Raw genomic sequence first — 11,481 nt, 5'->3', positions numbered from 1 at the left:
AAGAAGGAGCTGAGCGGGAGAGGAAAGAGGAAGAGGATGAGCAGGAGGGTTGGCTAAGAGGCTGGGTGGGATTTACCCGACCAGGACCTGCTGGGACCAGGGTCTCACCAGGTCCTGCAGGACACTCTGAGTAGAGTTGAATATGGCTGAGCCACTCCCCATGTCTACTGAATACTGGAGGTTGGAGATGGTAAAGTTGAGTGTGAGGGTTTCCAAGTTGTACAACAGAACTGTAAGAGAAGGGGTGAGATGGCAGTCACTGAGAGCCAGCCTGAGTCCTGTAATCATGATAAATCATGATAATCTGTTATCTTCTTTTCCAGTGGTATTAGTGTGGTCAAGTCAAAACCATCAGAAATACTCAGAAATATGCATATTACTCATCTCACCTCCAAGTACTACCAACTCCACATGTGAATGATTCTCACATACATCACCTCTCTCCATCTTCTCCCAGCCCAGTTCTTACCTTCTCTCCCCTGGACCAACACCCCAGCAGGCACACTAGACACCCTGTCTAAAAGATGTTCTCCACACTGAATAGTAGAAGTTTTCTTAAATGAAAGTTTCACTATGGTCACCACTGCTCTATATCATCCATGACACCCTACGGCCTTCAGCATTAGGTTCAAGCTTATAATGACCTGGCACTCAAGTTCCTTCCTAATCTTGTTCTTACCAATATTTCAGTTTCATTTATCCATCTACTCCATATTAAGCTTTATACTTCAGGTAAATGAAATCCCTCTCAATTTCACTACACTATGCTGTTTGTGCCTACTGACCCTTTGATCAATCCCCTCTACCAGGTGATCTCCTTCTCCATGCCCTATTTGACTAGAGCAGTGATGGCGAACCTATGACACGTGTGTCAGAGGTGACACGTGAACTCATTTTTTTGGTTGGTTTTTCTTTGTTAAATGGCATTTAAATATATAAAATAAATATAAAAAATATACAACTTTGTTTTACTATGGTTGCAAATATCAAAAAATTTCTATATGTGACATGGCACCAGAGTTAAGTTAGCGTTTTTCAAAATGCTGACACGCCGAGCTCAAAAGGTTTGCCATCACTGGACTAAAGCATTCCTACTCCTTCTTAAAGGCTCTGTGTGGGTAACTTTCACCAGAAAGCTATTCCCATTCAAATTATACCAGATGCTTCTTACCAAAACATCCCACATTTTGTTATAATGGTCTGTTAATCTCACAAGCCTGGAGGCTCCATGACGTTAGGCATTAACTTGAATTGTTGGTATAATTGGTTGGCCTAAAACCAGAATTTCACAGCCTAGCTCACCAGTTCCTGTGTGACAACTGTCTGGTGGGGCTTGAGAGCTTCTCTTAAGAAGGAAAAGGGCCCCATCAAATACCTGTGGTTGCTTCTGGTTGCACAGATGACGACAAAGTGGGCAGGACTGTAGTGGCTGGTTTAGGAGCTATAAAAAAGGCAGTCATCAGTGAGGGACAGACCCCCCGCCCCCCCGACAAAGAGGGAAAGTCCCATCAGGGTCTCATGGACTCCAGCAGAAGTTGCCCTAGGAAAACCACTCACAGGTGTATCATAAATGAGAGTGAGGAAAGGTGTAACTGTGTGAGGATAGGGGTGAGCAAACCTGTAAATGAAATGAATTCAAGAGAGTAAGAGAGGGTGAATGATAGACTAAACAAAGAGGATAGATGGGCGGGCAGAAAATGGACAGACAAATGGGATACCTGGATGGACAGAGGAAGAATGAACAAATGAAGGGTCAAAGAGAAAGCAGGAAGAATAAAGACAAGGAATAGAAATTGGAGAGATGGAAGGAAAATAGGAGGGAAGGACAGATGTAGAAAAGAACAAACAGGTGAATGGTCAGAAGGCTGAGTGTACAGATAGTAAAAAAGGAGAGAAGAATAGCATGAAGAAGTAGAGTTGGAGAGATGAATGGAAGGACAGAAAGAATACACACAGGTAAATAAGCAGAAGGATGATTGGATGGATGAATGGAAGAAAAGAATGAAGAAAGGAAGGAAGGAAGGAATGGATCAAAGGAGGGAGGTGTTTGGAAGAGGGGAAAGAGGGAGAAAAGAAGGTATTTGAGAGAAGGGGTAACTGGAATAATGGAAGAATAGATGGGTTAAAAGATAAACAAAGGAACCACTGGATAAGTTCATGGGCAAATTTGGCCTAACCACTGAGTAGCCCCCTAGAGTCTGCAGTTGGATGCTGAGGCCCCTCGTGGGGCCCCTGTAAGAGATTTTGTTTTTAGGAGGCATGAACTAAAAGTTACTACGTGACTTCAACCCCATCTCTGTAGGGAATTCTTGTTAAAATTTCTTATTCTAACCCAAAGGGATGTGGAGAAATTAGAAAGCCATTATCATGGAAGAAGGTCGAAAAATAGGCCAAGGACTCAGCATTCTTCCTCCCACTGACACCTTGGCCCTACTCAGAAGACCGGCCTGAGTTTAGGGCAAGCTCCCTTTGTCAGTGAGGAGAAAAGCTTGGCTCAAGAACTGAGGAGTCTAAAATGGGCACTAGAGGCAAAGATACGTACTTGTAGGAGGCTCATCTGGACCACGTTCATTATAACCTGGAACGAACAAGTCGCAAATAAGGGAAGTGGCAGAACAATCCCAGGTATTCCATGCATTTGAGTCATGTGGGACTCCTGCCTGGATTCCTTTCCCTATGTGTATCAGGTGAGCATCGAGGCATATTCTAAGATGAGATGCAAATGTCATATCCACTATGAGGGCTTTCTTGATCTTTCCATTAAAAATGACCCTTCCCCATCCACCTATCCAGCATGCCCCCAACAAAAGATACACATTTATGTTCATACATTTATTCCCCCCCTTCCATATCCATACACTCCACCATCTTCCCTTCCATTATCCCTCCATCTATCGCTCTATCCAATGAATAGGTATTCAGGCTTACTATGTGCCAAGTTCCATTACATTTGGGGAACATACAGTGAACAAAACAGTTTCTGTCCCATTGGAGGTTACATGATGTCATGTTGTGCATTTAGCCTGTCTTTGTCCCTGGTGCCTGGCTTACAGCAGATGCTTGGTAAATGCTGAGTGAGTGAACAAAATGAAGCATATAGGTTGTGCAATTTCCAAAGGGGGGAAATCCAAAAGTGGGCCCTGCAATGGCCAAGGTGAAGGCAACAGACGTGAACTCAGAACGTCAAGATGCAGACTGGCCATAAACCTACTGTGTGTGTGTGAGTGTGTGTGTGTGTGTGTGCGCGCAGGTCCCCTCCTTCCCCTGAGCTCCATTTCCCTCCTTGCTAAAGTGGGAGTCACAAAGGACCAGAATGTCTCCCTGACCACCTGATGGGGCCATGGTGATAAGGAAGTGTTAGTTGACAAGTATAATTTCCAGGTTGTGGATGGAGGAGGGAAGCTGAGTTATTGCAATTAACCTACTATGGCCAAGCTCTGTCTCTCAGAACACCAGATGAATGTCACCCTCTTAAACGCTGTCACTTCTTGGATTGTAGGCTGATGGCCAGTGTGTCGGAAGCCTGGGCCTCCTAGATGCTCAGAGTGCCTTCCCTCCTTCCTGGTATAGAGTCCCACCCAGAACAGAAGTCTATCCTTAGTCAAGGGTGAGAAGAGAGCAGGGAGGGGAGATAGATGTACGATTTTCTTTCCCCAAGAATCCCCTTGAAAGACTGGCACTGGATGCTGATTATGACCTGGGTCCACAACTCTCAAGCTACACTCACTTGTGAAAATTATTTAACCTTTCTAGGCCTCAGTTTATTCTTCTGTAAAACAGGTTTAATCAAGGACCAGCTTAGTGGGGTGAGGGAGAAGAATCAGTGTGAAGTAGAGATTCACACCTGAGCTTGTCTCAACTTTTTCCCTAGAGAACTGGTAAAAAGGGAATCCTCTGGAGTTAGGGGGTGGCCCCAGTGGAATGGGCTGAGAACTACTAACCATTGAGGTAGAGGCTGTCCTTATCCAGAAAGTAGGAGCCCAGCTTCGTGATGCCGAGGGTTTGCCTGCTCAGCTCATGGAACAGCTGCTTGGCAGGCAGACCTGGGCCCCTGGAGGGCTGGCGGTAGGTGCAGAGAAAGTCCACCCCTGTCTTGGCGCCATTCTTCACAGACCTGGGGAAGAAGAGGTTCACCTTTGGGGGATGCAGTTCTCTTGGCACCTCTCTACCTGTGGTAACTACACACTCCAGGTCCCGTGTTTCAGCCTTTTCGAACCTTTGATAGTTTCTCTACCTGGCCACACTCTCTCATCTTGGGATCTTTGCACTTCCAGTGACTTCTGTCTGGAAGTCTCTTCCCTTCTTTCCTTACCTGGGTAATTTCTGGTCATCTTTCAGGTGTCAACTTAGGCACCTCCCCTTCCTCAGAGAACCCTCCCAGGCGGTCAGGAACCTCTTCTGTGATTGCAACCCTGCTCATCCACTATGCGAGCATGTATTAGTTGTCCCTGTTCCCTCCAGTCGTTGACCTCCATGAGGTCAGGGAATGGAACAGTGTAATTCATTGTTGTCGTGTTGAACACCCAGCACCTAGCACATTGCCTGTTCTACGTAAAATCCAAAGTCCTACTGAATTAATAAACAAAATCTTATCTATACATGCAGTGGAATATTATTCAGTCTTAAAAAGAAAGACAATTCTGCCATGCTACAACATGGATGAACCTTAAAGACCTACGGTAATTGAATAAGCATCACAAAAAGACAAAGGCTGCATAATTCTATTCATACCTGGAGTAGTCAGACTCATATAGACAAAATGCAGAATGGTGGGTGCCAAGATTGGGGGTAGAGAGAAATGGGAAGTTGTTGTTTTGTGGATACAGAATTTAAGTTTTGCAAGTTCTGGAGACTGGTTTCACAGCAATGTGAATATACTTCATACTACGAAACTGTATGCTTTAAAATGGTTCAGATGGTAAGTTTGTTATGTGTATTTTACCAAAACTACAAAAGTTCAACTTCCTTCAAGGCTCTACATGGTATAGATATCTCAAATCTCATCTCCTCCCTCTCGCTAACCTGTTCTCTCTCTGCTCCAGCCACTCCTGGCCTCCTTGTGATTCATTGAACTTGCCAAGTTCATTTCTACCACAGGGTCTTTGCATGGGCTGTCCCCTATGCCTAGAACAGTTTTCATGGCCAAATCCTTCTGGGACACAGCTCAGAAGTCACCTCCACAGAGAAGCTACCCTGTCCTCGGGGTAAAACTCCTTTCCCATAACTCTCTACTTATTTATGCTTTGCATCACCTTATCGCATTTGCAAGCACTTTACTTCAATACTCACTCTCCTGATTCCTGTCTGATTTCTCCATAGATGAGGGCAGAGGAAGTGCCACTGTGGTACCTACTACCTGCCTCATAGGTGCTGTACCATCATGTCAGTTTAATTAAAATACCAACTGAGAAGTACTTCATAAATACCAACGGAACAAAAACTGATCCAGAGACCTGAGAATAACTGCCAAATGGGTATAGAGTTTCTGCTTGGGGTGATGAAAAGTTCTGAAACTAGGTAGTGATGATGGGTGCACACCACTGTGCATGTAATTGATGCCACTGAATTGTACACTTAAAATGGTTTAAATGGATAATTTTGTGTCTATATGTATTTTGTCACAATATAAAAAATTAATAATGTGATACTTTTAACCGTTTGACTGCTAAGGAGCGCTATCGCGCTCTTCTTATGTTACTCCAAAAATGCGAAGAGCGCGATAGCGCTCCTGTTTTTTTTTTGTGTGTGTTTTTTTTTTATGCCAAGACTGCGGAGAGCGTAATAATGCTGCTCCAAAACACTAGAATTTGTATAAAAAATGTTTTACATTTTTTCCCATACACGCGCAATTAGTGCCGCAGTTTTGGCATATGTCCGAAAAAATACGTCAGCAGCCAAACGGTTAAAATGGATGCAGAAAAGACCCCCCTCCTCCGAATAGCCTGCCACAACCAGGGGCAGCCCCACAGAGAGAAGCCCATGTCCTTTGGTGGTGGGCTATGGAGGCGGGTGTTCTCACCTTAGCGAGGTGACCTTGCAACCTGCATATCGGGAACCAAGGCTGCTGTTCCTGAACAACGGGCTGATCTGGAGAGGAAGGAGAGAGCCAGTATTGGTCAAAGGTGGGCAACAATCCCTGTGATGGGTCATGGAGAGGTGGGAGGGGTAAGCAGGTCTCTCACCAGATGTTGCATGACGATGTCTGTGATGTTGAACATGTGGGAGCCCCGATGGCTCATGTCCGCGGTGTAGTGCAGGTTGTTGATGGTGAAATTCAGTGTGAAAGGCTCCTCACTGACCTCTGCAGCTATAATGGGAGGAGAGCCAAGGCTTGCAGGGAGTTTGGGGGGCCCAATATCTACTTATGACTAGGGATTCATGGGGCCCATGTCCTTCTCCTGATTAGCCTGAGGGTCACTTGTTAATGGAGACAACTCCAACAGTGAGTGGAGCAGGCTTAATGATTTTGGGGCATCAAGATAAGACAGTTCTACCCAGATGCAGGAGTGCAGGGCTCTGAGGAAACAATGTGGCTTTTTGCTTTGCCAGGAGAAAAGTCTCCAACTTGCCACGCTGATGGGGAACTAATGACCCCTGGTATTTTTATCCATATCCTTTCTGCTCCCCATCTCTATCTTTGTCTCCCTGTGCCTCAGTCTCTCTCTTTCTTCCTTTTGATAGATAGATAAATATCTAAGTCTATATTTATGTCTATGAGAATTGTTGGCTCCTTAAACTACTGCACAGAAGATTGGCATACCTGGTTGTAAGTGCAGGAGACAGATCTAATCTCTCATCTATTTATCATTGATCTTTCTATATACCTATGTTATCTATCTACCTATTATCTATCTATCTATCTATCTATCATCTATCTATCTATCTATCTATCTATCTATCTATCTATCTATCTATCATCTATCTATCTTCTATCATCTCTCCTGCCAATACAACCAGGTATGTCAACCTTCGATGCGTCGATTTAAAAAATTTAAAAATCCTAGCGGCTATAACCAACCTCTCTGCACCTCAATTTTTTCTTACAAAAATATATTTTTATTGATTTCAGTGAGGGAGAGGGAGAAAGAGATAGAAACATCAATGATGAGAGAGAATCATTGATCAGCTACCTCCTGCATGCCCCCTACTGGGGATCAAGCCCACAACCCAGGCATGTGCCCTGGATTGAAATCAAACCCGGGACCCTTCGGTCCGCAGGCCGACACGACACTCTATGCACTGAGCCAAACCAGCTAGGGCTCTGCACCTCAATTTACTCATCTGTAAGATAAAATAATAATTGTTCCTACTTCAAAGTTTAAGGTTTAAACAAGTTAGTTTTTGTAATATCCTTAAGCACAGTGCTGGGTACAGAGTAAACACTATATGAAGATTCATTACATAAAATTAATAAGCAAACACCTCCTTACTATATCAAAGCTTTTTACATGGATAAATATAATCTGGTTCTAGGATTACCCACGTTAAATAAAGTAGGAAACCAAAGCACAGAAATGGTCATCTGCCCAAGGTCACATGGCTGAAGGGAGGGAAAATCTGGTTTGTACCCCAGACCTTGCTTGTGACCACCCCTGCTGTACTCTGGCTCAGAGGACAACGGGCAGCTGATATAATGTTCAATAGTTGGGATGACCTGTGTAGACCCCGATAGAAGTAGAATAAATGAACATATGATACAGGTAAGACTAGTGGCCCCATGGCTTGACTCTAGAATAGGTAGGTGATGCAGGAGCACAGTGTTTAAGACAAAACTCTGGTGGGGTGGGGGAGCTTACCTCCCCTCCTTCCTCCTTCCCTCTACTCTGTTATCACTCCTTTTAAGCTTCCTTCTGTCCAAACTTCCTTCTACCTTTCCATCTTTCATTTCATCCATGTATGGATCCTTGCTTCCTTCCTTCTTCCATCTTCACTTTCATCCATCCATCTTCTTCCTTTCCTTTCTTTCTCGATCATCTATCTATCCACTCATCCATCCTTCCAACCATCATTCCTTCCTACCTCAGTGCTCCTCTTCTTTACTTCTTCCCATTTACACATCCTTTTATGCATCCTTCTGTCCATCCTCCTATCCCCTTATTCCATCTATCCATCCATCTTTAATTCCTCCCATCCCTCTTCTTTCCTTCCATCTATTTTATGCATCTTTCCTCCCTCTTTACTTTTTTCTCTTCTATTCATCTTTTCTCCCTTCCATCTGCTCTTCCATCTTCTCTCCTTCCCTTCTTCCATTCATCACCTCTTCCCTCTTTTCATCCATCAATTCTGTGTTGCCTCCATGTGCATTTACTTGTTCCTATAATGCTCCAGGAACTATTCCCAGGACTGTATAGTGATAAACAAAACACAGTCAATGGAGCTGACTTTAACTTACTTTTCCTAATATAATTTAGGAAAGGATGGTTGTTATTGGACCTCAGGAGCCCAGAGGCCTGTCATGGTTTGGAAAAAGTAAAGGAGGGTAGTTGGACCCAAGTACAGTTTGAGAAAACACACCCTAATGCAAGGGTGATTAATTATTGAAAACCTACAATGTTTTCATTGCAGTGCTTCAGATGCAAAGGGAGTTTGGCCCATAAACTAAAACACAGTAGGTGTGCACCAAAAATAAGTCTTTTGAAATAAATGAACCCATAATGGAGAGTCAGAGCATAAGTTTTGGAACAACAGGGACTCTGGACTCTATTATTTATTTGCTGTGTGGGCTGGCAGCCTCTTTTAGCCTGAGCTTTGCTATCTGTAAAATGGAGCTAAGTCACATGGTTGTAGTGAGAATTAAAGGGCAGAGTGTACATGTTTTGGGATAAATTGTGTCCTCCCCCAAAATTCATATATTGTAACCCTAATAACTACTGCCTGTAGGTGACTGTATTTGGGATAGAGTCCTTTAAAGAGGTTAATTAAGTTAAAATGAGGCCTCTGGTGGAGGGGGACTCATCCAATTTGACTGATGTCCTTATAAGGAAAGGGGATTAGAAAACACAGAGAGACCAGGAATGTGTGTGCAGAGGGACAACCATGTGAAAAGGCAGCAAGTGGGAAGCCATCTGTAAGCTGAGGAGAAAGGTCTCAAGAAACCACCCCTGCCTGCAATTTGATCTTGGACTTGCAGCCTCCAGGACTGTGATAAAATAATTTCTGTTGCTTGAGCCACCCAGTATTTTGTTATGGTGGCCAGAACTGATGACTAATACAGTATGCAACATAGATGGTGCCTGGAAGGTAGTGAGTTGAAATCACTAAAAATGATCCTGAGAAACTCTAATAACAACAAAGATATGAATGAAAGGATAAGAAAAGAGAACCCAGGGTAAGGTTTTAGAAAAGTTAAAATGAAAACCATGTGAGGGTCAGATATGGGAAAACATGTCAGTGTCTAAGATTTTCTCACCCTGGGCTGGAATTCTCTACCAGAACCCCAGGAGAAAGAGAAGGGATGTGTTAGGGGCCCTTCCAGGTGTTTCTCTCACCAAGGACAGAAGGTGAAGGAGAACAAATGCTTTCCAAAACTGAAGTGGTAATGAAACCCAGGAAATAGGGGCCAGGAATACTCACTGGTGGGAGTCATGGTTGTGACTTGCAAGGTGTAACCTGCAGAGAGAAGGCGAGAGGAACTGAGTGAGTTTTGTGATGAACATAAAGATTAAGGGAAAGGGATTTTTGTGTGTGATAAAAGTAGAGGTGAAAGGCAGTGGAAAAATATTCAAGGAGGAGGAAACCGAGCAATGAGATTGAAGGTGGCTAGACCCAGTGATTACTTCATTACAAGAAAGACTGAACCTGGACCAAAAGGAAGAGAGGATGGATGATTTATTGCTTTAGAGCAGAGCTCTTCAAACTTTTTAAACATTATCACTCTGGAGATGCTAGGGAGAAGGTGGCCACTTATAGACTCCATGGATACTAGTCCCCATTTTCCCCAGGCTGGAGGTGAGGTGGGGGTGGGGCATGGAGGCAGTGGACTCCTGGACTCTTTATTTACTAAGGTCTGGGAAATACAGGGCTGTAGAGACTTCTGAACCTCAGAATACTCACTGCTAGGGGTGATGGTCTGGGTTTGGTAGGTGTAACCTGCAAATGTGCAGAAACAGGGTGAGAAGGGGAAGGATTAGGGAAAAGAACAATGGAGAGGGAGGATTTAAAACAAGCTGAGATGCAAAAAAGATGACCCTCCCTCACCGTTGACGTAAAAACTGTCCTGGTCTAGGATGTAGAGGTCCAAGTGGGTGAAACCACCTGTCAGCAGGCTCAGCTCCCAGTACAACCGCTCCCTGTCCAGTCCGGGGACCACAGGGTCAGGGCGGTGTGTGCAGACAATGTCCACTCCAGTGGCTGTCCCTTTCTTCTTGGGCCTGGAAAGGGTGGATGACCGGGGCGGGGGGTGACAATAAATGAAGTGAATTCCTCGGGAGGGGTCTTGACAGTTCTGGGGGCAGGACAGGGATGAGCCATAGGAAATGAGGAGGTGGTAGAGAGGTGAGAAGTTTGACTTAGATTCTCTGAGCTCACTGACTCAGGTCTTCCTCACACTGTGAGCAGAGTCAGTGGGTAGAAAAATTATTAAATTACAAGATAGCAACTGTCAGTGGGTGAGAAAATTATGATTAAATTGAAATTCAGAAACCTGTATCCTTAAGGCCTGGGGACAGGAAAGCTCATATAAGAGACATGTGTAGAGATGGAATTTGGGATTAAAGCAAGTGGAAGACACATTTGTCTTGAGAAAAATGCTGGAAACAGAATTGAAAACCTAAAGGAAATGCCCTCACTGGTCAAAGGGAGGGAAGAGGAAACTTAGAAGGATGATGACCAGACTAGGGATCCAATCCTGCTGATGGGCTCTGCAGAATCTGGGACAGTTGGTGGGAGGAGATACAGTTAGAAGAAGCACTGGTCCCGGAGCAAACACCTCCTGAATTCCACTTCTTAAAACACAGACAGGGAGGGCAGGAAGAAGCAGAACAAACTCTTCAGATCTAGAAGCACCCAAGGCTGCTCTGGCTAGCTATTCAAGGTCTTACCTGAGGCGGGTCAGCCTGCAGCCTGAGTAGAGGGTGCCCACACTAGTATTCTTGAACAAGGCCTTGAGCTGTGGGTGAGGACAAAGGAAATAAATTGATGGGTGGAGAGGGAGGGGCAAGATGGTCATCTATGGTTGGACAGGAGTGACATGGGCAGGGCTAGCACTGATGGACAGGGCAGGAGTGGGAGGGGTTGTCATCAGTGGGCAGGAGGGAGTTTAGGTAGATGGTTTCAATGAGCAGGAGAGGGTACATGGGTGGCTGGCATCAATGTCCTTGGCAGAGGTCAGGCGGGCAGATCTAGCACCATGGGCAGGGCTCTCACCAGGGGCTGCAGGGACTTCTCGGTGGTATTGAATTTCAAGGAGCCTGGAGGCCACATGTCATCTGTGTAGTGCAGGTTAGTGATGGTGAAGTTGAGGGTAAAAGGCACCAGGGGGGG

The 11,481-nt window shown here is 44.8% G+C and overlaps 1 protein-coding gene and 1 long non-coding RNA gene across 2 annotated transcripts; both read right to left on the bottom strand.

Moving 5' to 3' along the window:
• Positions 1-2,542: 2,542 nt before the first annotated feature.
• LOC102774109 lies at positions 2,543-6,088 on the bottom strand. Its single transcript, XR_001514076.1, has 3 exons — positions 6,020-6,088; positions 3,942-4,114; positions 2,543-2,578 (listed from the first exon to the last, which is right to left on the bottom strand). It is a non-coding gene; the product is annotated as an uncharacterized LOC102774109 (long non-coding RNA).
• A 58-nt stretch (positions 6,089-6,146) lies between these two features.
• Positions 6,147-11,440, bottom strand: LOC102773823 (mucin-16-like). The gene is made up of 5 exons (XM_015564895.1): positions 11,365-11,440; positions 11,040-11,107; positions 10,198-10,370; positions 10,018-10,089; positions 6,147-6,307 (listed from the first exon to the last, which is right to left on the bottom strand). Exons 1-5 carry the CDS (start codon positions 11,419-11,421, stop codon positions 6,147-6,149), a joined length of 531 nt encoding a protein of 176 aa, XP_015420381.1. The 5' UTR covers positions 11,422-11,440.
• Positions 11,441-11,481: the final 41 nt, after the last annotated feature.

The sequence above is a fragment of the Myotis davidii genome, unplaced genomic scaffold (assembly GCF_000327345.1).
Source record: "Myotis davidii unplaced genomic scaffold, ASM32734v1 scaffold4741, whole genome shotgun sequence".
NCBI lineage: Eukaryota > Metazoa > Chordata > Mammalia > Chiroptera > Vespertilionidae > Myotis > Myotis davidii.
The sequence above is the reverse complement of the archived record's forward strand: the minus strand, read 5'-3'. Positions and strand labels throughout refer to the sequence as shown.

Excerpts from the sequence above, each read along its gene's own strand:
- LOC102773823 (XM_015564895.1), bottom strand. The coding sequence starts at position 11,421 with ATGTGGCCTCCAGGCTCCTTGAAATTCAATACCACCGAGAAGTCCCTG. Across the intron at positions 11,108-11,364 it reads AGAAGTCCCTGCAGCCCCTG|CTCAAGGCCTTGTTCAAGAA; the intron begins GTGAGAGCCCTG and ends CCTCACCCACAG. Across the intron at positions 6,308-10,017 it reads TCAGAAGTCTCTACAGCCCT|CTGCAGAGGTCAGTGAGGAG; the intron begins GTATTTCCCAGA and ends CTCCCATTATAG.